Source organism: Epinephelus moara, chromosome 21, assembly GCF_006386435.1.
Source record: "Epinephelus moara isolate mb chromosome 21, YSFRI_EMoa_1.0, whole genome shotgun sequence".
Taxonomy (NCBI): domain Eukaryota; kingdom Metazoa; phylum Chordata; class Actinopteri; order Perciformes; family Serranidae; genus Epinephelus; species Epinephelus moara.
In genome coordinates this window covers 26015164-26042865 of record NC_065526.1, presented here as the reverse complement: position 1 = coordinate 26042865, position 27702 = coordinate 26015164, and the positions used below count along the sequence as shown (strand labels likewise).

Here is a 27702-nt window from a genome sequence, read left to right as displayed (position 1 = left end):
TCCCAGGACTACATGTACATTACATGATAAAAGTGTGACTTCAGGTGCTGTAAAGGTCACAGGAGAGTCAGGGAGATGTCGATCAAACACAGAGAAGAGGTCTAATCAAGCAAAAGCTTTGAAATCATGCACCTATGCAGGTGTCGCACCAGTCATAAGGAAGAAACATAGTGAGCAGTATGGATAAACATCTCCCATCTCGATATACATGTAGTTTTATCAAACCATATGTATAAGAATACAGTTACTTTTCTGAAAATGACTTCATGACTACAGCTAAAACAATTGTTAAATTACTCAATAAGTTGATTGACCAGAAATTATTTGGTGACAATTTTATCTATCGATGAATTATTAAAGTTGATTATTAAGCAAAAATACCTAAGGGAATACTTAAACCCTAATTAACCATCTGTTTATGAATTACTCACCCTCTGTTACATTGAATTTGTGAAGAACACTGTTTTTCTCCCGTGCCTTAATGGTGAACGAAGAATCCAAAAATGGGTTAGAACAAAGTAGCGGTGTGCTGGAGGAAAATGCAGGTGCTTTTGAAGAAAAGGGTTAGCACATCAGAAGAAAAAATAGACTTCAGGCACTCATTAGGATCGCCTTGGGGGCAAAACCGGTCAGTGTTTTAATGTAAGCAGCCATGTTTTATTTGATAAAGGCTTTTTAACTTCATTGAAGTACATTTGTTCCTGCTCCATGCATGAGTGCCTGAAGTTTATTTTTGTCTTCCCATGGGTTAGAACATTCTTGATGAACTGAAGTAAAGGGAGGCTGCATTTAACAACAGCAAAACTATATCAAAACGTGTGTTTGCAAACTCTCACACAACTCGTGCAGTGTGATATAAGTGTCATTTATCCAGTCGTGTGCTCAGTACTTCCCCAACACATGCATTTCTGTTAAAACCATGGATGGATTATTTAACGGGCCCAGGGGCCCCAAAGTGTGAGGGACCCCCTCTGGTCTTCACCTGCAAAATGTCACTCAAATTAACACCTACTAATCAGAGGGTTTACCACGAAGCAAGATTAGTGTCTAAGTGAGGGGCGTCAAGCCTAGATCCAGAGTTTTCTACAAAGGTCGCACTCCCTTAGCCTGGCTAGATCTCCATGGTAACTTATGCTACAGAACTTACCTACAAGGTAATATTAAACGTTTTGGCTTGTAATCAGCTAAAAAGCGTCCTTATTGTTCCAGTAAAGAGCGCCACACTCGAGTCAATATTCAATATATGAGCAATACAGACTGTCAGCTGAGGGAATACATTATAAATGCACTTTATCCAACTTGTTGAGCCATAATCATAAATAATCTCTTGGCTTAACTGAAGCAACAGCATTGCTTTTTGTGTAATGCTTTTTTGGTCATGTAATATTGGTCAATGGCGTAAGAAGCAATTTTAAGATCAGTGAAATGACGCGTTGACCACGTCATTTCACTCGTTTTATGGGAGAACACACAAAGGTCGAGAGAGAAAACAAGCAAACAAGTTGTCCCAAGTTGTAGCCCCGTTATCCCCGAGGCTTTAGGGTTCGTCAAACCAGCTCAGGCAAAGACAGCCTGGCTCTGGTGAACTTGCTTTGTGGTACAGCCCTCGGGAAGAGATTCCAAGAGACACCAAAAGGCCACAAAGTGATGCAAAGTAAGTACAAAAACAACCCGAAATGCACGAAATGACCACAAAGAGACACAAAGTCTGTGTGTCTTGCTCCTGTGTAGGAGAGGAGGTGGGGCCTTTTGTGTATCTGTGCCCAGAGGACTCATTATTTCATAATCCGCCCATGGCTAAGAGTTCACTATTTAAAACACTTCCCCAGGCACGACAGGTAACACGCCTGCACTTTTTGTTGTGATGTGTTTTAAATAGTAAGTAAGTTAAAATGCATGTGTTCGGGAAGTACTGATCATACAAATGAAGTTTGGATTATACTACGAGTTGTGTGAGAGTTTGTAAACGGATGTTTTGATGTAGTTTGGTGTTGCTAAATGTGGACAGCCTTCAGTTCAATTCAGCTGGAATTTTTGCCTTTTTGGATTCTTCGTTCACCGGAGAGGAACGCCAGAAGAACTAAATTTTCTTCACAAATTGAACTTAACACATGGTGAGTATGGATATACAAACTGGGATTGAAGAATTCCTTTTAGGTTCTTTAAACCAATATCTCTTTAAATTAGATATATTAGGCTGTTGAACAGCAAGACAAATGAAACAAAAAAGCTGTTTGAAGACGTCACCTTGGGCTCTGGGAAATTGTGACAGGCACAATTCACAACTTTTCTCAGTGTTTTGAAAGTGTAATCAAACTTGACATTGAAATTATTTTTAGTCGCAGCCCTTTTTTTAGGAATCCAGTCATTTAAGCACCTGACAAATCACAAAATTCACAAAAAATACTTCATCATATTGATGCACAAATCATGTAAGATTTTCAAATATTGCTGCTCACACACAATAAACATTTCATACTGTTCAGCCCAAAAGATAATGTAAAGAGACAACCAGAAAATGATTTAAGACAAGTCTGTATCTCAGTATCAGGAAAATGTCCCCAATATTTTACTACTTTTTTTTATTTGACATGATTTTGCATTTGCAAACACACATTTGTGTCTCAGTCACATTCATTTCTTTTTGTTACCACGACTTTGTTTCTTTCCAGGTTTTGAAAAGTCGACAGCGTAGAGCCTCCCGTGATATTTAGTGTTTCATCCTCACAGAGTGACATGGCTTTAGGTGACTGGTTTACCTCTACATTGATTATCAACCTGCAGCTCGAACCACCACTCTCTTTCTTAAGATTCTGATTTATTATGTACAGCTCATCAGAAATGTTTCAACAATTTGGCAAAAACCCTCACAAACATTTGGCACAGAAAGTCAGCAATAAATATATTCACATATGCATCATAAAAACAACGAGGAACCTGGATGGATGATCGGACGTCAACAACGGAAACAAACGGTGTTCAGGGTGAGATGACGAGTGTGTTTACATCAGATCACAGTTAACATCAGAGTGGAGAGACATAAAGCAACATCTGACTTTACCACCTTAAATCAGACCAGGGACTGTTTCTATTTACATATGTACTCTTTGTTTGATTTGTCTTACTTAATGCCACGTGTGTACTTGCTAACACTCCTGCCGGTCAAAGGAAACTGTTGTAAAGTCAGTGACGGTTACTTCTCTTTGCTGTGATTGAAAAGCTTCACATTTGTGCTCCACCCGTCTGGCACTCCCAGGGAAGGTAAACAAACACCAGAGATTATTTGTAACAACAATTTGGCCCCACGTATGCTCTGTCATCACAGGCAATAAAAAGTGATAAACTTTGAGTCCTTGTCAGACATCTAAAACATATATTCATGTCCTTCACAGTGCCGTGACACATTTGGACAAACAAATCGAAGTTTTCACGAACAGATTTTTTGGACCTGTTCAGAAGAGGAACGTCACATCTGCAAATCCTCACATCAAGTATTTACCAAGTCCGGTGTACTCTACTCTCATGGCTCTGTCCTGGTGCACTGTGGGTAATGTAGTTCACAGAGACTTGTGCTTCCCCAGCAGGCAGAGGCTGAGGCACTGCAGCAGGCCTTTCATCCACAGACAGTGAGCCAGGAACAGCAGCAGCATGCATGCGCCAGCTGAGCAGTACACGCCGATCACCGTGCTCTCCTCCGGCAGGAAACACTTGGACAAAGCGTAATTGCCGGGTGACACCGACGCCTGAGACGGGGGAGGAGGGGGGAGACAAGGAGGATAATGGGTTAGAGGTGACAGACACAGCTAATGATGGCAAAGGTGTCTGCTTTTGGGCCCCTCAGCCACCAGGGGGCCTCCAAACACTAAAAATCAGAGCTCCTATTTGTTTCCTCACTGGATATTTTTCTGCTAATTTGACTATTTAAAGATACAATCCCTATTTTTTCATTGTCCCCATAACACAATTTAATGGTGCTGTTTGAAATTTTGTTGTAATAACACAGTTTTTTGGGACACTATAATATATTTTCAAAAAGGAAATCTTGCCACAAGATCCATTTCACAGCTGTTCAAAGAGCTTTCCATTAAATCACATTATTTTTATTTATTGTCGATAGTCATATTGCACCAGAGTGCTTAAGGGATGATGTTTATTTGGAGGCCAACAAAGAAATTAGCATCACCCTGGTTCCCTTAACAAAAAGCCCATGGGATTTTTCCTTTGTATTTTGGATTATTGCCGAAAATAAGCTCTGTGGCGAACGTTTATGATACTTACATATTTTGTCAAGAAAGATACTGTTTAGAAATGAACACCACTTTTATGATTTTTGGATCCTAAATACATGGACGAGTAGTACTTAAAGGGACAGTTCACCCCAAAATCAAAAATACATATATTTCCTCTTACCTGTAGTGCTATTTATCAGTCTAGATTGTTTTCGTGTGAGTTGCCGAGTGTTGGAGATATCGACCACAGAGATGTCTGCTTTCTTTAGAGTAAAATGGAACTAGATGGCTCAGCTTGTGGTGCTCAAAACGCATCATGCCTGTGACCATATCATGCGCAGAAGGAAGCGTGCGTCCACAGTGAGCTCACCTAGCACCACTGACCAAGCTAACGTTACAGCTCAGCTGAGGAGGACGCCATTAATGTTTACATCTCACGCTGTCTCGAGCACTCTCATTCATGAGTAGATGCACACTTCCTTCTGCGCCATGCAGGTGTAGTTTGGTAGAGAGAAAGTAGTTCCTACATGAAACTGGTCACAACAAGGTCTGTGGGATATCTTGAGTAACCAGGTCATGATTTCTGGAAAGAGACATTGCTGTTGAGGTTTTAAAATGAGGGGTGCTTTGAGCACCACAAACCAAGTGCCATCTAGTTCCATCATATTCAAGAGGAAGCAGACGTCTCTACACTGATGTGAATTTTTGATTTTGGGATGAAGTGTCCCTTTACAACAGCTGCCAGCTGCACAAGGAAACAAAGCGATAAGAGAAATGAGAATGAAACAAAACAGTACAGCTGCAGCCAGACACTACAAAAGGAGATTCTGGTGATAATTCTCATCACTGTGGGAAGACCCTCTTTAACACCACACTGTTACATTATAGCTGCTTTATAAATTCACACTATAGAAGTGTTATTTTTCTTCCCAAAGAATGAACCCACCCACACACACAATCATTCACCATCATTTGTTTACATCATCTCCTCACACAACCAAACTCTCCAGATGTTTTTACTCACCAGGATGAAGCTGGGGTTGTTTCTGTTCCTCCAGCTGAACGACGGCACGCTGATTTCTGGGTACTTGTTGTCATGGAGAACCTCACATCCGCTGTGGGTGTGTCCACTCAGGATGAGGCGGGGCTTAAACCACTGCAGCAGCTGAGGAGAGAAAACCCACATCTACCTCAGAGACTGGTTGTTGCTGCTCGCTTACATCATCAGTTTCATCATCATCATCATCATCATCTGCTGCTTCCGTACGGGACTATTTCTGACAGCAGACTGTTGTACTGTATTTTAATTGGATGAAACCGCTTCAGAGGAGATCCGAGAGAGATCCAGCAGAGGCGGTGTGATGAGACTGCAGAGTACTCACCCTCTGTGAGGCCTCCTTAGACAACACGTCATATTTCTCTCTGAACAGCAGGTGTCGCTCTTCAGGCGGTGCAGCATCCAGTCCTGTGCAGCCGGCATCGCTCACTCTGTACAGAGGATAGTGCTGGAAGACACGGAGAACATGACTATTATCTTCTCTTCAGATTATTTTTCCTGTTAAATTATGTTTTGAAAAATTGCAGGAGTTTATGTGTTGCAAAGATCCTGGTGTAGTTTAGTCCATGTGTTGTACTATTATAACAAACATGCAGCCATGAAACTGCATGAAAACTTGCTGCTACAACAATTTAATCATAAATTAGTCGATCAACTGTAAAATAATTGTCAAAAAATACTACATGTTTGCTGGTTCAAGCTTCTTAAATGTGAGGACTTGCTGCCTTTTAATGGTTTGTAAATTAAATATCTTTGGGTTTGACTGCTGGTTGAACAAAATGAGTAAATTGACAACGTTACTTTGGGCTCTCTGAACTTCTCTCAATTTTCTAACATTTTAAAGAAGTGACAGATTAATCAACAATGAAAATTATCAGTAGAGCCGGCCATTTCTAACCCCCTGAGACCAGCATGGACCCATTTTTTGGGTTGGAGGGTTTTTATGGGGAGATAGCAGGTCAACAGTAGATACCACATATAAGTAGTATACATTATCTGAAAGCTAGGAACCTGAAGATTAACATCACATGCAGCTCAGCTCTCTGGGTCCAGTTTTTCTAGTCTCTTATCTGTAATAAACATTGTGTTTTGGTCAGGTGTCTTTTCAAACTTTGAAAGTTTAGAGTGTAAAAGGGCTGATAACATCATGATGGAAGTACATGATTACCAATCCCATACTCAATTGTGTCTCATAAGTTGTTGCATGTACTACTACTGGGCTGCAAACCTCCACAAACTGATATACTGGGTCCGCAATTTGCCAGAGGGAGAAGCACCAATCTGGGTGCATATGGAGCAACACTCAAGCAACCGGAGTATCATTGCGTTCGCTGGTGTGTGCCCCAATACCCTTGAGTAAACGCTACTTCACTAACAACCCAGTTATCCGCGGTTTGCTCAGGATATGGTCACAGTTCAGAATCCACTTTAACAGTAGAGAAGCCCTCCCCACAGCCCCCATTGTGTCAAACCCTATGTTCCCTCTGTCCCTTATAGACTCTTCATTTCAGCTCTGGTCCAGAAATGGGCTCAAGTGTGTGAAAGACCTTTTTAAAAATGGCGTTTTTAGATCATTCCAGCAGTTAAGTACAGACTTCACTATCCCTAAGTGCAATTTCTTCAGGTATCTACAGGTCCGTAGTTTCGTAAAAACACACGTCCCTCCGTCTCTGAATTCACCACAAGGTGGCTGGATAGATGAGCTGCTGAATACAGACCCCACCCGTAGGGGTATGGTGTCCATCCTATATGAAAACATCCAAAGATCGGCTTCCCCATCCCTTGGACACATAAGAAGGCAGTGGGAGGAGGAGCTAGGGATAGAAATGTCGGATCTGGAATGGCAGCGGGCAATAAAACTCGTACGCTCATCTTCTGTGTGCATCAGGCACGGGTTAATACAGTTCAAGGTGATCCACAGGCTGCATCTGTCCAGGAGCAGGCTGGCGAAAATCTACCCAGGCTCTGACCCATCCTGCCCCAGATGCAACCTGGAGCCAGCTGATCTCAGCCATATGTTCTGGGAATGTCCCAGGTTGGCTAAATTCTGGACAGATGTATTCCGAACCTTCTCATTTATATGTGGCAAAGACATCAATCCTAACCCTTTAACATCCATCTTTGGTGTGGTGCTAGATGAGGCACAGCTATCGGCAAGTCAGGCAGAGGTTGTAGCTTTTTCCACATTATTGGCTAGACGACTGATTCTTTTAAGTTGGAAGAAGGCAGCACCACCGTCACATAAACGCTGGGTGGAGACGGTGATGGCACACCTCAAACTTGAATACCTCAAGTACACCATTCGAGGCTCCTCTCGAAATTTCTATAAAGTCTGGCAACCATTTTTATCTTATTTTGAACAGGAATTTGTCTCTGTGGGTACAGGCAATCCTGGCACCTGATTTTATCTTAATTTTATTTTAATTATATTTTGAATCTATTTATTTATACTTTCTTCTCTTTTTTTTTTTTAAATTTATTTATTTATTTTACTTTATTTATTTATTTAATATGTTGATCAACTAGTATATGGTCCAATATGAGCACAATTGTGAGCACAATTGGTATGTGTATTTGGTACGATGTGAGACTTGTATGTAGGCTTTGTGCGCACTGTTTCTGTGCTGCTTCCTGTTTGAATGTTTTAAATATGTGAAAATTCAATAAAAATATTTGAATAATAATAAGTTGTTGCAGCAATTTTAAGGTTGATACAATTTGCTAAACAGATTTGGTGCAAAGTTTAAGCATTTTTACCATTCGAGAGTCCCTCCAAAATACAACATTCAGACACCAAGACCTTGAGGAACACCATGGAAAGATTGATACTGTGATCTGGTATCAAAAAACTTTTCATATCTCTGTAAGTATTGTAGTATCTGTAAGCACTTCTATTATGGAAATTGCTGGGAAACCCCTATATTGTCAATACACCTATGAAAGCCTTACGTTCTCTGAATTCCCAAGGTCTCTGGTTTGTGGTTGTAAACGTTTAATGATGTTCTGATGATCCTAGCGGTCACTATAGGTCATTTTATAAAGTAAATGAACTGCATTTACATAGCACTGTTCTAGTATTAATGACCACTCAAAACGATTTACACTACTGGCACCATTCTCCCCATTCACACACATTCATGAACTGGTAGCCGAAGCCTGCCACCTGCTCATCACATAATCATTTACACACACTCCCACTCTGATGGTAGTATGTATGTATGTCTTCCAAGGATACTTCAACATGTAGACTGCAGTGGCCAGGGACTGAACCACTAACCTTCCGATTGGTAGCTGAAGCCTCTTTCTCCTTAGCTACACTTGATAGTGAGTTGAAGTTTCGAAAAAATAGTGTCGCTACAGTGAAATGGCTACTATGTGGGCTTACATGATCATACATGAATACAGTTAGGGGCCTTGAATCAGTAAGAGTCTCAGCTTTCCAGTCAATTTCATGCAATCTAAGAGTGTTTAAGGACCCCAGTATGCAAAAATACTCAAATACACCATTTTTAGGATAGGCAGACCACATGGTTTTTGCCCAAAATAATATGGGACTAGTATAGCAGTCATGTCTGTTGAAGGGAGACTCGTTGGAGCCCACTGAATCCATTTTCATTCAGATATCTTGAGGTGAGAGGTCAAGGCACCCCTGTGAAAATAGCCATATCACTTTTTCCCTTATCGAAATTTGGAATTACTTTGGAGCATTATTTAGCTCCCTTCCCGACAAGCTAGCATGACAGGGTTGGTACTAATGGATGCCTTCTGGGGTCGTCTAGTCTCTTTGGTACCACTTCCTTCTGCTAAAGAAATTAGCACACCAAAGCCTCTTAAAGACTTAGGACAAAATCTGCCAGATGATGGTATAGTTAAACCCCCAAGAAAATGATGTGAAGCAGAGTTCAGCTGCAAATATTCACATCTGAGAAACAGGAACCAGCTTGTTTTACTGAATTTTGACTTCATAAATGACAATGAATCAGTTGCTTAAATTGTCTTTGCTTAATTTTCTGTCGGTTGAATAATTATTTAATGGATGAGTATGGAAATGTTTGAGTCTGTTTTAACATGATATTCACATGCTTGTGTGTGTTGAAACAGTTACTGGTCACTGTAATCATTCCTCATGTCCATAATGGCTGTGAAGAGATCCCTGCTTATCTGAGTGATGGGAGAAAATCCACAGTCCTCAAAGATAATACCAGGCTTCAGCAGTGTGAATCTAATTTAGCAGGTATTTTCTCAGCGGGAAATTCCCTCTTTCTGTGACCATCCCTTATCTGAAGGAAACAGTCTGGGAAAAACAGGGATTTCGATCTTAAAAGTCAGTAACTTTGGAAGACAGGAGTCTCTTCAAGGCCAGCATGGACGGGAGGAATAATCACAAGACAGACTTGTCCTCTAATCAACTAATGGTTTCAGCACTAATTCTTTCCCTGACCAGAGCATCTGATGAGGAGCGACTGTATCCTTGTTGGCGTTTATGTTTTCGCACATGCAGAGTACACCTGCAGTTTACCTGTAACATGATGGGGGGTGTGGGAGGATAGAGCTGTGAGCCCTCACAGCTGTCCGCTGCTCCACTGCCGGACTGCGAATTCTGCAGAAAAGACGACATAAAGAATTAATCGGCCGTCTTGTCCACGAGCTCACAGTGCGTCCTCAGACATCAGTCATCATTTTTATTTCATATCTCTCCACTCCTTCTGTCTCAAGATTTGTGGGAAGATGGAGAAGCAGACACTTTTAATTTGCCTCTACAAACACTGCATGTATAAAAAAGGCAAAACACCTGCTCCAGGTACAACCGAGCTTTGGATGTAAGTGTGTTTTTTTCCTTCCTCCTCGCTTGACTTGAGTCTTTCACACTCCAGCAGCAGAGTGTGTTCAAGGTGCTGACAGCGTGAAAGTGTGCAACTTCCAGAAAAATTTTCCTCCCACCTGAAGAGAACAGTTGAGGTCTCTGGAGAGTTTGATCAGCTCCTTCTCCACCGACTGGCAGATGGGACACCCGTCGCCATGCAGGGCCACGCTATTCACCAGAAGAAAACTGAAGGAAGAGACAGAAAAAAAGACTCAGTAAGTCTGGCATGAAGTACAGAGGAGCTGCAGTGAGGCTGTGGAGATACATCATATTATAAGGTTTTTGGGCGCTTTAAGGAAATTCTGTCGAATACCATAACATAAATCTTGTGTGGAGGGAAAGCTGCGCTGACATCTTTGGGCTTAAAGGTCAACTGTTGAGCTTCTGAGCAGCCATGATAACAGCTCTGTGTGGTGTCTCTTGTACTTAAAGGAACAGTTCATCCCAAAATCAAAAATACATATTTCTCCTCTTACCTGTAGTGCTATTTATCAGTCTAGATTGTTCTGGTGTGAGTTCTCGAGTGTTGGAGATATCAGCTGTAGAGATGTCTGCCTTCTCTCCAATATAATGAAACTCGATGGCACTCAGCTTGTGGTGCTCAAAGTGCCAAAAACTAACATTTGAAAACCTCAACAGCAATGTCTCTTCCCTGAAACCATGACCTGGTTACTCAAGATAATCCACAGACCTTGTTGTGAGCAGTTTCATGTAGGAACTATTTTCTTTCTACTGAACTACACCCACCAACTATGTCACTGCACAGAAGGAAGTGAGCATCTACTCAGTTCAAGATGTACAGATCAATGGCGTCCTCTTTGGCTGATATGTAACAGAAGCTAGCTCAGTGGTGCTATGTCAGCCAGAGTGTGGATACCCGAGACAAGCCCGAAGGGACCCATTGGAACCTGATGGGTCGGGCCGCGTTCGGATAATAAATCAGAAATTTTGCTCGGGTTCAGTTCAGGTTCGGCCCACTTGACATGCTGCTGTGTTGTGCTATGGACTATTCAAGTGCTGAAATTTGTTATTTACGTGACAACGTCTGAACGCAACACAGGCTCCGCTCCAATTGAGTGTGTGCGCTGTGCTGTCCTGCAGTGTGTGTGTGGTGTTTGACTGTGTGAACAGCAGCCTTTTGCTGGTCATTTACACACTGTCCATGTGTGATCACAGTAAACAGACAAGCTGTAACCATGATAACAATTACTATGTCAGGTAATAAACTGCGTTGGGCTCAAGTTGGGTTCGGACTTAAAAATCAGAAAGTCTGTCAGGGTCAGGCCGGGCTCAGTTATAACTGTCTCGGACTGTCAGGTTTGGTCAGGAAAATGCGGCCCGAGCCGCGCTCTAATGTGAGCTACCAGAAGATGCACACTTCCCTCTGTGCAGTGATATGATTGGTGGGTGTAATTCGGTAGAAAGAAAATAGCTCCTGCATTAAACTGCTCACAACAAGGTCTGTGAATTATCTTGAGTAACTGGGTCTTGATTTCTAGAAAGAGACATTACTGTTGTGCTTTTCAAATGTACTATTTTGGCACTTTGAGCACCACAAGCCGAGTGCCATCTAGTTCCATTATACTGGTGAGAAGGCAGACATCTCTACAGCTGATATCTCCAACACTTGGCAACTCACACCAAAACAATCTAGACTGATAAACAGTACTACAGGTAAGAGGAAAAATATGCATTTTTGATTTTGGGATGACCTGCCCCTTTAAGACCACACCAAGCACTGACATAACATTGTACGACATTGCAACGCTACATCACTACTGCACCAACATAGTTATCTGTCCGCTTGCAGTTTAGTATGACTCACACCATAACAACCTTCAAAATGGTCTATTATTATTTTTGAAGTGCAGCTACAGGAGGCAAATTGTGTATTTGCTGGATTTTTTTTTTTAAAAAATAAAAGAATCACAGGCAGTTATGGACAGTTATGTGAAAATACATATTGTTTTATCAATTTAATATTAACCATATTCATGATAAATGCAGTTTTATAATAAATGTTTGGTTTCAGTTCAAGTTTAATATAATATAATAATACCTTTTTGATTGGTTAAATTATATAATAAAAGCATATCGCCTGAAATTAGTAACTATTGTTGTCTCGAATGGCATTGGGCGAGAGGTGGGGTACACCTTAGACAGGTCTCCAGACTGTCACAGAGCTGACACATAGAGACAGACAACCATTCACACTCATATTCACATGTACAGGCAATTTAGAGTCACCAGTTAACCTGCATGTCTTTGGACTGGCGGAGGAAGCTGGAGAAAACCCACGCTGACACGGGGAGAACATACAAACTCCACACACCCCGGGCTTCAGCAAACAAGGACAAATTTTAAAGACTTTCAGAACTCAGCAACAAACAAAAAATGCACAATTTTTGCAGCGTTTGCTGTTCTTCAGCACACAGTGTGAAAACAGGAACGCAATTTTGTCATTTGTGCCTGTTTGCAGATATTGGTAGAACAGTTTACCGCCTGTTGTGTGTTTTAAAAGCTTTTTTTTTGGCACAGACCGACTCAAGGGGATTAAACCTGTGACCTTCCAGCCTGCTGAGTAACATTCCAGCAGGGGTCATCATGTATGTTGTATGTTGCATCCTCCCATCACTCACTTGACTCCCTTTTTGGTGACGATGCGGGTGGAGGAAGCGTTGAAGACCTTCTCAAAGCGCTGCAGCTTGAACCAGTCCATCCTGCAGGGAGACACAACACACTCGTCACACAGCACAGAAAAAAAAAAAGAGAAACCCTGCTGCTCAGTCTGTCACGTCTGTCTGTCATACACTGTTACATAAGAGCTGTGCCATCTCACTTCCTCCTGCACGCGTCCAATCAAAGCACATACGAGCAGCTGTGTGTCTGCATAATCCCACATTTCTGAATCACAGGCATCAAATACTTTACTGCAGGATGATTTCGTGCATCTCATTTTGTTTTCTCTCACCGCTCCTTCCCCTGAGATATTAAGAACAAGAGTTTCAAACAAAAAAGAGCGTTGCATTCACGGGGGTGGACACAATAAATGCAACATCTCTGCAATATAATGCAATGCAATACAGGCTCGGTAAATTACCATAAAGTTGAATCAAGACCTGTTTGACACAAGCGTTGCATTTTATTGTACAGATTTGTTTTTGTGACCCAAGAGGGCTGACTGTAATAAAGCCTTTTGTTTCTGCTTTGTTGACAGTATAAAAAAAAGATAATGACATCCTACTTCAGACAATACCTCAGTGTCCTCACAGGTATCTATGGCCCTGAACACTTTTTACAGTGTCCGACCCTTGTACCGTATATCTCAGTGTAATTCATCCTATTTGGCTTATAATCAAATGTTTCCTCAAAGGTTATGTGATGTGGACAAAGTCTTGCCTAGCTAAATAACTTTTTGAGTCTGTTTTCAGATATTTCTGTAGCTGTGGCAGTGAATGACAAGACTAAAAATCATCATGTGGTAACTAGTAAAATCAAAGTTCAGATTTTATTGTGACTCTTTCCTTGAACCCTGCACACCTTAATCAGAGGCAACCTGAACATGATTGGGCAGCACACAAGACTGAAGGTTGAACAATAAAACAATAATGCTGTAAAGCTTGTTCTCACTCGTAATGGAAACCGATGTCGTGATTTCCAACCAGCACAACCAGTTCTGTGTCAGTGGAGTGCCTGAACATCCTGTGGAAGCGGCGCACGTCGTCCTCCCAGTGCTGCAGAGACAGGGAACAACACAAACACACACACAGCTGAAGCAGGTTTCAGTGGAGCCTTTAATAAGACAAAACTCCCCTGGGAAGCTCATGAGAGTTAATGGGATCTCTGAGGGTCACCCCGCAGCCCCCATGGGTGGCTGAGACGGGCGGCTTTGATTCAGACTCCAGATTCAATTTTACACCTGCAGGGGCCGAGGATGCACACGGGAGGCCTTTAATTACGCCGGTGCTGTGGGTTTACATGATGTTTTTCCTACTGATGTGTCTCTAAATGACTCCATGATGCTACTTTTAATTAGCTCTGAAACAATAAATCAACTGAGAAAAGATTAATTGACAGTAACTCCGCTAATTGATTCATCTTTGAAGTCACTTACCAGGTAAAACTGCAGATGTTTTATATGTTTTATATCATTTTAAATTTGGATTTTGGACAAAACAGGCAAATTTGAAGATGTCACATTGGGGGTTAATCACTGTTATGTTACTTGCCACTTTTTTTTCCAACATTTATATATTAAAGAATTTGTCAAGAAAGAATAAGTTTTTAGTTGCAGCTCAGTTTTTAGTATTATCTCTCTTTCTGCAAAGTCAAAGCTTTGAATTCTCCAACAGGACGCCTGAAACCATTCGTTTTTATGAAGCATTTTAAGCAAAAATACTGAATATTTGTGAGGATTTGCAAGTTTTTCTGTGTTTGATATAACCATAACTAAAATATCTTTGTGTTTAGGGCAATATTTCAGACAAAAGAGCAATTAAAACATGTCAGTTTGAAGTCTGGGAATGTGTGCCACATTTTTCTCCATTGTATTACATGTACACCACACAATTGATTGATCAATCAAGGCAGTAACTGACAGACTACTCAACAATAAAGATAAATGTTAGTAGGAAGCCCTACTTCAGACAAAACAAGCAGCCTCAGGATGTTGTCTTGGGGTCTGGTAACTTTTTAAAAAGCACTTAAAACTGTTTTTTGACATGCAAACCAATCACTCAAGAAAATAATTGACAGACTGATACATAATGTTAAAAAACATCTCTGCAGCAGCCCTACTTTCAGCATTTCTCTGTCTACAAATTGAAAGATTTGAGTCATCCCTCTCTTTAAAACATCTAGAATATAAATTACAGGCGAGATGCCAACCAAGTGTGAAAATGAGGAAGCTGACGGGGGAACATAGTAGATTAGTGGAAATTTTACAGTCTGCAAGCTCTGTTTCCTGTTTTTAATGAGGCTTTCCTCTGTGCTGCACTTGCTCAACACTTACTCTTTCTTCTATCTGACTTGATGGATCCCATTTGACAATCCAGTAATGGATGTGTGAAAATTCCCAGGGGATGTTTCTTCTTTTTTTGGTCTGCTAAAGCAGGATGGATGTAGCATGGAGGGCTGAGAGGAGGGTGCAGGCTGCAGCTGCTGCTGCTGTTGTGTGTTTTCTTAAAAAAAAATAAGCTGCAGCCTTTCAGGCCTGGATTGTACAAGATGATGATGATGATGATGATGGTGATGATGATGATGATGATGATGATGACCGGTGAGTACCGGCCTCTGCTCTGCATCCTCTTACTGTTTTCTACCACCACCACCACCATCATCATCATCACAAGCACTGTGCAGACAAAGCAAGAAGGAGAATAAAGGGAGCTCTACGTTACCTTCTGCGAGCTCCACTTGCCTTCGTCGAAGATATCCCCGAGAATAAAGACTATTTCGGGCCTGAGCAGCCACAGAGCGGTCTGGAAAGCCCTCTCCATCTGCCATTCCCTGTGCGTTTGGAGACAACAAGTAAGCGTTATTTGTTGTTTTTGTTTACACTCCTGCAGAAGCCGGAGCACAGACGAACAGATGGAGGAGCAGTGATGGATTGCCTTTATGACAAAGATGACATTACCTCCTCAGCTTGTCGAACCAGTGTCCCCCGACGGCTCCGAGGAGGTGGGTGTCCGACAGCACCATAGCGCGGACTGTTGAGTCCATCGGCCGGCCGTCGATGCCCTCTCCGCCCCGTGCATGGCTGATCTTCGGCCAGGCGCACTTGAGGATGGTCGGGAAGTAAATGAGATACTCGCAGAAGAAGAAAGCGCCGCCGACCAGGAGAATCAGCAGCACCGCAACCATCCATCTGGCGCTAAACCTCGGCATTTCTTTGTTATTCGGCGTTTGGGATGCCCTGAACTGGCGCACTGGCGGTGATGGAGCGGTCCATGAGGCATCTTCTCTTCCAGACCCGACTGTTTAGGTCTCCAGCCGTGTGATGCTCATGGCAAGTTGCTCTGAGGCTGCGCCGGGTACACAATGAAAAAGCTCCGTCAGGTCCCGGGGATTCAAAATATGGGAGGAAAAGTTAAAAATGTCCTCTGGTGTTGGAGAGACAGGCGAGAGGAGCAGCAGCCTGCCGCTGTTTCGCAACCAAATCTCATCTCAGCTCTAACAGTCAAGCTGAAAATGACACTTCCGGTGACCCTTTCAAAATGAAACACAATCCTTTACATTAAAAATCATCAAATGATGCTTTTTTTTTGTTTTCATATTTCATATATTTTTTTATTAAAGTTTTCAAAAAAGAAAAACAAACACAAAAGAAAAAGAAGAAATAAAACACCAGGGTTGGGCAGCGCCACACAGTATAGGCTACATCAGTGTGCAGAACAAAAAGTAGACATGACCCTGCGGCGATTACAGTAATACCCTTTATGATACATCAGCCCTCCACCCATCCTCCTCATATTCCCATTTTTTCTTTCTTTAAATATTTCTAGGGTGCAATGGATTTAATATGCAGAGTAACAACATCCACGGAGACAGGTTTTACTTTTTTCTTTTTTGATTTTGATATCAAGGGCTGAACTAAAACACATTGAGAGCAGATGTTGTTTGGGTGTTATGAAAATGAGACAAAAGGGTCCCAGGTCTTATACATTTTTCTCTCTGAATCACTGCCAGAGAAGTACAGCATCTCTCATTTTTATTAATGCTTTTTGAACAGTGGTGAAAGAAGTACTCAGATCTTACTTAAGATTGAGAAATACCATGTGGAAATACTCTTTTACAAGTTAAAGTCCTGCATTCAGAATCAAAATTCAAAGTTAGGGTACTTAACCTAGCTACTTATTGTACAGAATAGCCCATTTCAGAATAATATATATACTAGGCCTATACATCAATGGATTATAGCTAATGGCTGATGCATTAACATGTAAGCATCACTATACTGCAGCAAGTAAAGGTGGAGCTGATTTTAACTGTACTGTTGGCTACCTTAGTCCAGAATAATATGCCTCCATAATGATTCATTAGGTTATTTACATCTTGTATTAGTGATCAGACTCTGCAAAGTAGCTAATGCTGTCAAATAAATGTGGTGAAGTAAAAATTATTCCAAACTGTAGTGGAGAAACTAGCATAAAATGGAAATAGTCAAGTAAACGCAAGGCAATTTTATTTTTATGGCACATTTCAGGAACAAGGCAATCAAAAGTGTCCTACATAAAACATCTAAAGCATTAAGACAAGGTGCAAAAGAAACACATTATAAAGGGACATTTAAAAATAATGCATTAAAGAACTAGACAATAGCAAATAAAAAGTTAAGATAAAAGTTAAATAAAAGTAACAGTGCAATTAAAATCAATACAAATATTTGAATAATAGAAGTTACAGTGCAGTGTAAAAAATGAATAAATATTTGATTGAATAAAACTGCAAACAGAAAAATCTTTAGTGAAGTACAAGTATCTCAAAATGGCATTTAAGTGTAGTACTTAGTTATCTACCATTCCTGGTTCTGAGTAATGGCCTACTTTAACATAGTATATTTACTGGCAAAAGTTAGTGATGCTTGTGGCCAACTTTGATTGAGTATTTCTATTTTATGCTAATTTCTACACTAAATTTCAAGGGAAACATTATACTTTTTACTACACTACATTTATTTGACGACTCTAGCTACTTACTTTGCACGTTCACACACAATATTTGAGTTATTAAAATAAAATTTTAATCAAAAAATAATTTTAAATGAAAATAAATTGCCTACTCACAAAAACTGCTTGTGTTTAATAAAAATAAATTTTTAAAAAAAGTAAGAAATTTCTCTCAGCCTAGAAATCTGACAAAAATAAAACATTACTTTACATTAATGTAAATTTTTTTTAAACGGATCTTTCACTTTTTTTCGTTTAACTCACAAAGTGCCACCTTTTAAAAAATCAATGTGGCAAATGTAACTCTGCCTAAACGCAACATCGGCCAACTTCCGGTATTTTCCTTGCTCACTCCCGCGAGCTTTACAGTGTCTGTGGAGAGGTGGAGGAACGGTTGACATGACAGAGATTAAAAACACTTGAATTAAAAGTTATTAAAAAGCCATCTGTAAACTATAAATCATAAAAACTATTGATAAATCTGATCAGTGATAAGAAAAGCTGGCACTGGTCCACATGATGACACAAATACTGGCCCAACACATGGAAAGAAGCCAACAACTATGGGACAAATGAGATTAAGTGATTAAGAGCAGAAATCTAATCAGCCAGAGACTGCTTGTGTGTTCAGCTCTAAAACTACAACTAGAGAGGAGTTTGATCCACACTGCTCTGACAGAAGTGTTCTCATTACGTCCTCCAGTTACCGGCTAAACCAGTTGGTTTGCAATAGTCACTTAAGTCCTTCTCACACTTGCAAAGCAAAGGCCCTGTCACTCATTTCCTGTCGACACCCCGACTATGAGTTCATTTGTTTGAGCAGCAGGAACAGACATTCAGTGTAATATCTGACTCTTGCAGAATGAGGAAGCTGCAAGGAGTGAAAAGTAGAGCACTGCAACAGCACCAGCACAGAGGGGGAAACTGACACATGACAGCATGATTAAAGGGAAAGGCTTCACAGTTTTCAGGCATATGATTTGTTTGTGATCATGAATGAGCATTTTTGTCTCTAGAAAAAAAAAAAAAAAAAAAAAAAAGGGTGGAGACTCAGGCCTCTTCTCCCCTCCAGATGTTCAGCCTGGCTTTGCTCCACTCACAACAGGCTTTGATGACATGAAGAGCATTTGCTTTAAACTGTAAACTGCCCTTCAACTGCATGACTTTGTTTAAAACCCTAAAACTGATTTAGCAAAGCTGTTCTATAAGTCTGAAAGAGGAAGCACAGAGGGACTGCCTCACGCCTGCAAACTTACACCAACAAGACGACACTCTAGAAACTAGAATTCACACCCTTTTATATTACAAATCCTGCTTTTATTTACAGCCACGCTGCACTGGAGACACTGAGATCAGTGTCCTCAGGAGGTTTTCTGGGAATTTAGGTGAGTAGCAACCTCAGAGGAGCTCAAAATATACTTCAAATTGCACAATTTTAAGGCTAATGTCAGTTTTTTTCAGTATTTCCTCACCTTAATATCGAGAGCAGGCTTTAAAACACCATTAAGACCTTCATGTTGGGAAGTGAAAAGGTTCACACATAACAGACTAAAAAGCCAGGAGAGTATGTCAATTACGTGCTCAGAGCAACACACACACACAGGAGCATTTGAGCTTCACGAGAGGCCAGAGACTGCTGCCTACTGTCTGTATCTGTATGCATGAAGGCAGCGTGATCTTTAGTCTGGGTCAAACTCCAAAAACATGACCTAAAACAACTGGGCAATGTAGCAAATGTTACTTAAATTAAATAGTGAATAGTGCATTTGTTAGGGACAAATAACTGCTGGAAATATCGACCATAGAGATGTCTGCCTTCTCTCAGATATAAATGAACTAGATGGCGCTCTTTTGTCAGAACAAACATGAATTCTTTTCAAACTAATAAATCAACAAATCAAGTATTTCCCCACCAAAATTTTATTCCTGACATTGTGGAGAGGGCGTTGTGAGCAGTATAACTGAACAGCTGAGTCTACAAATAATGAAATCCCTCTGTAGAATAAGTTCCCCATAGGCTGCAAACCCCAAGCTGCAGAGCGCATGATTTCAGTATCTGAAAAAGCCCTTTTCAAATCTGCAGGAAACACTGATCCATAATGTCTTTAACAACTGGAGGAAACAAATAAGTCACTTCCCCGGGAGTCAAACTTGCATGTAAGGAGAAGTGTTACCGGGAGGTGGTTACAGTGCTGTCTGCTGGCTCTCTGTGATACTGTGTCCAAACCCAGATTTGATTCATGTTAAATTAGTCTGACTAGTCAGTCTCCAGACTCTCATTAGAAGCTGTTTGTGCAGATGTTATGCAGTGTGGGTCAAAAGCAAAATGCAGCTGTAAGCTCCCCCTTTCCTGAGACCTGCCAACGCTGTTTCACCACGGCTGAATTTAAATGTGTGACTCAGCTCGCCTGTCATTTGGAGGAATAAATAGTTTCCTTAGAAATGTGTGATAATGGGTCTGAAGTGAGGGACCTGCAGTTTTTGGCACACTGTGGTGTTTTTTTCTTTCTTTTTCAGAGAATGAGTTTCGAGCTTAAAAACTGAATTCAGGAGCAGGTCATTTGCCCAGGTTGCATATTAGAATCTTGCAGGGCATAAAAAAAAACATTGCGTGTGAATGCTGGAAGAAGTTTTTTTTGTGCCAAAATTTCTTTGGTAAAATATCTATTTAAAGTCAGTGTCTGAATGTGGTTAACCTTGTAACATTTATGTGGATAGCTGTGAAATCAATCTGTAATAAAACGCTTTTCATGTGTGTTTCTACGGATTGTGGACATAAAAATGAAGCTAATGTTTCCTTCTTAAAGGAATAGGAGTAAAAAAATAGAGAAACAAGCTTATTTGCTTTCTTGGAGCGAGGTAGATGAGAAAACTGATACCTATCTCGCATTTGTGCAGTAATTCTGTTGCTAGAGCCAGTAGCCGATTAGCTTAGCTTAGCATAAAGACTGGAAACAGGTGGAAACAGGTAACCTGGTTTCAAATCCTTTAACTGGTGGGTCCTGGTCCAAAAGTGGTTCCCAGTCTCATTCTGAATGCACAGCAAGTGACTCGCGAAGGTGTCAAGTTTGTAAAAAAAAAAAGACACATTTTATTTTGAAGTACAGTGAAATTCTGGCACAGAGCTTTTATTTTGAAGTCCCATCCCCTGCTGTAAAGTGAGTGACTAATGGACAGCTACATGACAGAGACAGCAATCTAGCTCAATAACATGGCCAAAGGCAGGTATGACGTTGAATACACTGCACTATGTGGATCTTGAACAAATGATCGAGGAGAAATCTGGACCCTGGGAATGAACCAGTTGGGAATCACTGCTTTAAAGGTTACTAGCTAAGTAACATATTGGCCCTCATTTATCAATCTGACAGACAAACCAGTGCAGATCTGAACACAGAAATCATCTTATGATGGGGTTTGCATGTGATTCATGAGTCACAGTTAGGAAGGATAAATGTGGCTGCTAAAAACAATCAACATTTAAATATCCCACCCCAATATATTCTGGGTTTAGAGGCCTCGCCCCTGGAGTTTACCACATGGAGAGGCGCAATAGGGCCAAGAGGAGAAACCTCTCTCTGCTAGAAATGGAAACACTGACGTCCCAGGTCCAGTTTAACCAACTGGTTTTATTTGGCAGCCTGAAAAGTGACATCAAAGTTGCAGTATGGAAGGAAATCACTGCTGTGGTAAACAGCATTGCAGTGGACAAGCGAACTCCAGCTGAGGTTGAAATATTTAGTTTATACATCCATGATATGTACCAATCTATAGCCTACATATAGTAATAATATTAGCCCATATATTATACAATATTGATATCATATAAAAGCTTATAATTGACCCAGATCAAGGAGCACTTGGCCGCACACATGAAGTCTGCTTCTGGAGCCCGTCCCACAGAGCCAGGCAACTTCAAGCTGTGACAGAAAGCGTGCATGTGGCAGCTATGCATTTTGAAGTAATTAATATGTGGCTCCAAATACTTAGATGCCAGTCAAAATGTGGTCTAATAGCAATTCTCCAACTCAGCAAGATTTACTACGCCGCACCCCAAGTCCACACTGCGTACACGAGCTGAAACCTGACATGAGATTTGATCGTAGCCTCCGCTCAACTCCACATTGATAAATGCCGAGCTTTGCGTGGAAATCACCACTCGCCCGGTTTCCTGTCATACCTTTGTTTCATAAATGAGGGCCATTGTTTCTGGTTCGTTTTAATAAGCACAAAAGTGTAAAAATGACACGTTGTGCTTTTACTAGGAGTTGTGTGCCAAACTGTGTAATGGCCTGAACTAGTTGCTTGGCAACCAGCTGAGACTCCAGGAAGTTATTGCTCGTGTCCAAGAAATATTTGGCAAAAAAAAAAACCATACATAACACAAATGATTGTATTTTTTCAACTATTTTTTTCCGAATGATCAAAATTCAGTTACTTAAAAAAAGCAGAGCCACGACAAAACTAGCGTCCGTCAGTTTCATTTGGCACCTATGTCACAATAGGGTCTCCATATGCACAGTTTTTCTCAATACCCAGGTTGAACCAGTTGCCTTTTCCTCCTTTATAGGCGCTGGTGACGATTCTTGCCCAGCCGTGTTCTCCCTGAAAGCAAAACAAAACAAACATTACTTAATCTGGATGCAAGAAACCCACTATCAAAGTCACTTCTTAAAAACACTGGCTGGCAACTCAATGTAAAAGAGTGAATTCATGACTCGTAAAGTAGTGAGGTGTGGATGTTTTAGCTACAGGGCTGACTCATGTTAGAAAGAGGGAAGGGCAGCACAGGCAGGGTGTGGAGCAGAGAGAAAGAGAGACCAACCCAAAACTCTCCCCAGGAGTTCCTGACTATCCAGTACTCGATCCCATCCTCCGCCACACTCCACCCAGCCACAGAGACGATGTGATTGGGCAAAGACAGGGGGTGAAACTCGGAGAAGATCCCTCCAGAGTATTGCTCCAGGCCATCAGTGGCCATCAGGGCGCAGCTGAAAGACAAATTGCAGAGTTTCTTTAGTCTTTTAATAAGCTACAATAAAATCTTCACACATCTCTTTTTTTTGTTTTCTTTTCACATTATTGTGATCACAAAATAAACTAAAAATCACTTCTTTTTGGCAGTGCTTTTGGCTGTTACAGCAGGATCAGAACTTGTAACTTAATGTGTCTCATGTAGTGTGGGAACTTTCAGTGCCAAGTTTCACACACAGTTTCCTGCTCTGACTCTCCAGTCAGATGTTCACTAAAGCAGTTTTCCCCCTGCAGGTTCCTTTATTGATGTATGTGTACAGATTTTACATGGACATTCCCATTTTTTTTCTACAACTAGTGATTGTTTCTACTCATTATTAAACTTTAAACTCTCATGCAGTTTAACATTCTTCATGTCACAATCTTATTAACGCATGCATTTCAAATAACAGCAGATGGGAAAGTTTTGAAACTAACCTGCAGGTATTATGAGAGCAAACTAAAGACTTTGTGAAGACTTTGGTAATACTGCATGGAAATAACTTAAAGACAAAATGAAGCTGTCAAAGCCAGAACTTTACTTAAAGAATAACATCTGATGAAATATGTAACAAAAATAAATGTTTAAGTAACTTAAGGCTCAATTGTGTTCATTAAAGTGGATACATGGTGAAAAATATGTCTATATATGACACCACTATTTCAAATTCATATTATTTACCGTATTTTCTGACTTATCTGAGTAAAATTCACTTCCAGTCAGTGCTGTTATGTTTCTCAAAGGTTATAATAATGATTAAATATGTATCCTCTAATAAAAACTTCAACATGAAGAATCGCTCTGTGAAAAGTTCAGGCTGATTCTCTTACTTCACACGAAGCATGTGGGTGGATGGATAATTAGAAAATGACTGGGGAGGATGACTTACTCTACCTGATGGGCCCGTTGGTGTAAATTTCAGCTTTTATCTTGTCTCTTCCAGAAACTTCTCCATAGTCGCCCACTTTCCACATAGTGTAGTTCTTCACAACAGCACACGACTCGAAGAAGGAGCAGGTGCCACACTGGTTGAACCGTTCACACTCTGAAACAAATGAGATCATTTATAATGATTATCACTGCAGTGCAACACTCATATTACTCAATTCTATACAATTTCCATAGAGTTAGATTTGAAATTAACAGTGTATTGTTACAGTGTTATGTAACATAACCTTTAAGGGCTTTGACATTGCAAATGTGCTTAGTTTGAGATTCAGAGAGGCTGCTTTGCAAACCAACTGCAACCTACGATGTTGGTTACATTTCCCCAATAATACCCTATTAATTATGTGTTTCCCAAAAGACATTCCTGCCATTTAAAGATTTATTTGTCCTTAAAAATGCCACAGAAAAAACATTTTACAAAATCACTGGTGACCTTCAGTTTACAATATCACAACACTTCTCTTAACTTGATCCTAAATTGATGTCTTTTCCAATGAAATAGACACATACTATATGGCCAAAAATATATGGACACCAAACTATTACTCCTGTACGTGACTGCTGAACATCTCATTCCACACTCATGGGTATTTATATGCTTCGGCAGAATAACAGCCTCCACTCTTTTGTGGAGACTTTCCATCAGATTTTGGATCCCGGCTGCCGGAATTTACACCCATTTTGCTACAGGAGCATTACAGAGGTCCAACTGTAATGTCTTGTGATAAGATCGGGCTCACAGTCAGCTTCCCGTTCATCCTAAAGGTGCTGAGTGGGGTAACGGTCAGGGCTTTGTGAAAACCATTTCTTTATGGACCTGGCTTTGTGCATGGGGGTATTGTCATGTTGACACAGGAAAGGCCTTTCCCAAACTGTCAGCACATAGTTGGAGGCACACTGTCCCGTACTGGAACTAAGGGGTCTAGCCCAAACCATTGAAAAAAGAGACCTAAACCATGGTGTCCACATACTTGTGGCCATATAGTGTAAGTTTAGCACCAGAAAGAACGATCCGAGTAAAATAAAGGGATTGAAATTGTATAATTTTTTACTTTGGTTCTTGGCTTGGTAGTTGTTGCAGGTTTCGTCAGGAATGCCGCTGTGGTGTGCGTAGGCGTAGACTCTCAGGTGATCTCCTCCGTAACAAGAGCCCGCCCTCCCACAGTCTATCACGTTCTGGACTGACAGGTAGGCCGACGGCCACACTCCTCCACGCTTGATGTTGATACGGTCTTGGACAAAAGAATGACAACAACAAATGTTGAAATGGAAAAAATGTCCTCTGGGGATTCAGTCTTCCTCATTTGGCAAACTGCAGGGTGGAAAAATATATTTATATATGCATACAATATATTGTAATACATATATTTTAAATAAACATAATATTATATGTACCATATATATCATATTTTACATGAATCCCATCTATCCATCCCCCTATCCTCATCTTATTTCCCCCCTCCTCCATTCCTCCCTCCATTGCCATGGTTACCAGCTAGTGCACTGGTGGCTCCCATGGCCCAGCAGGACCCACAGTACTGGGGGATGTGCTGGTTCCGTGTGACGCTCACATAATTCTTCCCCTTGATGTTCCTCCAGTCCCAGGACGGAGGGAGGTCTGACACCTTCACATACTCATGTGGGCGGGCATGTGTCCTGAAATAAGTAAAAGGATGAGGCTTACGTTTCAATTTTGACATCTTTTTGAGAGATGCTTTTTATTTACATTAGCTATACCTGTCAAGTTGAAATTAATATCACACAAAGCATGAGGTACATTGAATCTACCATAATTAATTTGCTTTGTTGTCTAATTTAGTACAATTAAAGGTAATCAATCAAGGATTGTCTAAAGCAGTGGTTCCCAAAGTGGGACACAGGCCCATTCTGAATGGACCACAAGTGATTTGCAGCAAAAAAAACAAAAAAAAACAACTTAATCTTTAAGTACAGTAAATTTCTGGAACATTTATTTTAAATTGCCATTTTCTACTGCAGAGTGAGTGACTAACCGACAGCTTCATGACAGAGACAGCAAACCAGCTTGAGGACATGGCCAAATGCAAGTATGATGCTGAATATATTCAACTGTGTGGACCTCGAATTAATGACTAAGAAGAAATATGGACCCCATGGCTGAACCAGTTATGAACCACAGACCTAAAGGACTTTTGATCAATTTAATATTTCATTCAACCTTAATAATAAATTTTAAAAGTAAAAGTCCTGCATTTCAAATCCTAGTTAAGTAAAAGCACAAAAGTATTAGCATGAAAATACATTAAGTACCACAAGTAAAAATACTCATTGTACATAATGGCCCATTTCAGAATAATGTATATTACTGGATTATAACTAGTAATGCATTCATGTGCACATCACTTTAATGCTGCAGCTGGTAAAGGTGGAGTGATTAATATTTTATTTTGACAGGCCTAATCTGAATGTATGAAGTAACAAGTAACTAACTAATCTTGTTGCAGTAAAAATGTTGCCTCCAAATTGTAGAGGAGCATAAGTATAAAATAATATAAAATGGAAATACGTTACTGAAGTAAAGTAGGCTACAAGTACCTGAATATTGTCTCTCAGTATGGTACTTAACCTTAGTTAATGTTAAATACCACCACCACTGAATACTTAATGAGCCTGTACTGCTAATAACAGTGATATAGGCTACTTATGAACATGAACTCTTAAATATGTTGTCAGAAACACCGGTGATATGAGTAACATATTCGTAATATATGAGTAACACACGCTAACGATAGTTCTTAACTTAGACTTAGATTAAATGTAGCTAACGTTAAAGGTACTGTCAAATCTCAATTGAGGAGTAACGTTAACATTAGTTCACTCAGGAGGTAAACAATGAGTCCAAATCCTTAAACTGTGTCACTGTGAGAACAAAATGTCCATTTCCTCGTCACTCACCTGACAGAGTCCGGTCTGTCGTCTCTGATGGGTTTGTAACAAGGCTCAGATAAAAGTCTGGAGGAGCTGATGTGCAGAGACACTGATGCTAAACAACACAGCAGCTGTACAGTTACTGAAGACGCCATGTTGAATCTAATCCTTCATGGGAGAGTGTAGCATACACACACAGCGCCCCCTGTCTGTTACCATGACAACCTCCACTGTGCACCGTCACATACAGTATTATATATATGACCTACTATATACTCACGCAGAGTTCACTGAACAATACAGAACACAGAGGCAGAGGAAGAAGGCTACCATGCTATTGAACAAGTAGTTTGACCACATTAACAGTAGCTTGCAGGAAGTCCAACTACATTCATATTTGCATAGTGATTCAGATAGATAGTCTACTTTATATATATTATATACTATAAACAATTTTGGTCATAAAAGGAAGTTATTATTATTATCATTATTATTATTATTTTTTATCATTGCTTCTCTATTGTCATTAAACCCACTTCGACACAAATATTGATAAGTACGGGTCACTATTTTATGAATAAATGTTCAGAGAAGTTGTTTCATGCTGCTTCAGAAGTTACCTGGCTAACAGAGTAATCCTGCTTGGTGTTGTACCCCCACCTGGACTCTAGTTTATGGGAGGCAGGTGTCTGACTGATGGACATTGCATGTAAAACCAAAGCTTGAATGCTCTGATATGGGTCTGAAACTGGTGCTGAGAGGATGAAATATAGGGATGAACTCAAAGTATCCAAAGTGTGAAAGACTCACCAGGTCCTAAGAAAAAAGAGAGAAAAATCTATTTCTTTAAACGTATAAAAGAGACAGCTCACATCCCATCCTTAAGTGATAGGCTGAGACAGCCAGGGTTGGGGAGTAGTGCACTAAATGTAATTTTAGTAGTAGTTTGGCAACAGCAGCTTACTGAAAGTTTTACTATATTCATAAATGCACAGTGAGTCAGATAGTTCAGTTAG

General features: G+C 40.5%; 2 protein-coding genes across 2 annotated transcripts; both read right to left on the bottom strand.

Moving 5' to 3' along the window:
* Positions 1-2520: 2520 nt before the first annotated feature.
* On the bottom strand, positions 2521-16338 carry mppe1 (metallophosphoesterase 1). The gene is made up of 9 exons (XM_050033657.1): positions 15786-16338; positions 15550-15658; positions 13781-13884; positions 12790-12870; positions 10228-10336; positions 9806-9886; positions 5612-5734; positions 5254-5394; positions 2521-3743 (listed from the first exon to the last, which is right to left on the bottom strand). Exons 1-9 carry the CDS (start codon positions 16034-16036, stop codon positions 3558-3560), a joined length of 1185 nt encoding a protein of 394 aa, XP_049889614.1. The 5' UTR covers positions 16037-16338; the 3' UTR covers positions 2521-3557.
* A 4568-nt stretch (positions 16339-20906) lies between these two features.
* Positions 20907-26864, bottom strand: LOC126383146 (cathepsin Z). The gene is made up of 6 exons (XM_050033589.1): positions 26714-26864; positions 25272-25435; positions 24832-25011; positions 23726-23876; positions 22643-22808; positions 20907-22422 (listed from the first exon to the last, which is right to left on the bottom strand). The coding sequence occupies exons 1-6, from the start codon at positions 26839-26841 to the stop codon at positions 22309-22311; spliced, it is 903 nt and encodes a 300-aa protein (XP_049889546.1). The 5' UTR covers positions 26842-26864; the 3' UTR covers positions 20907-22308.
* Positions 26865-27702: the final 838 nt, after the last annotated feature.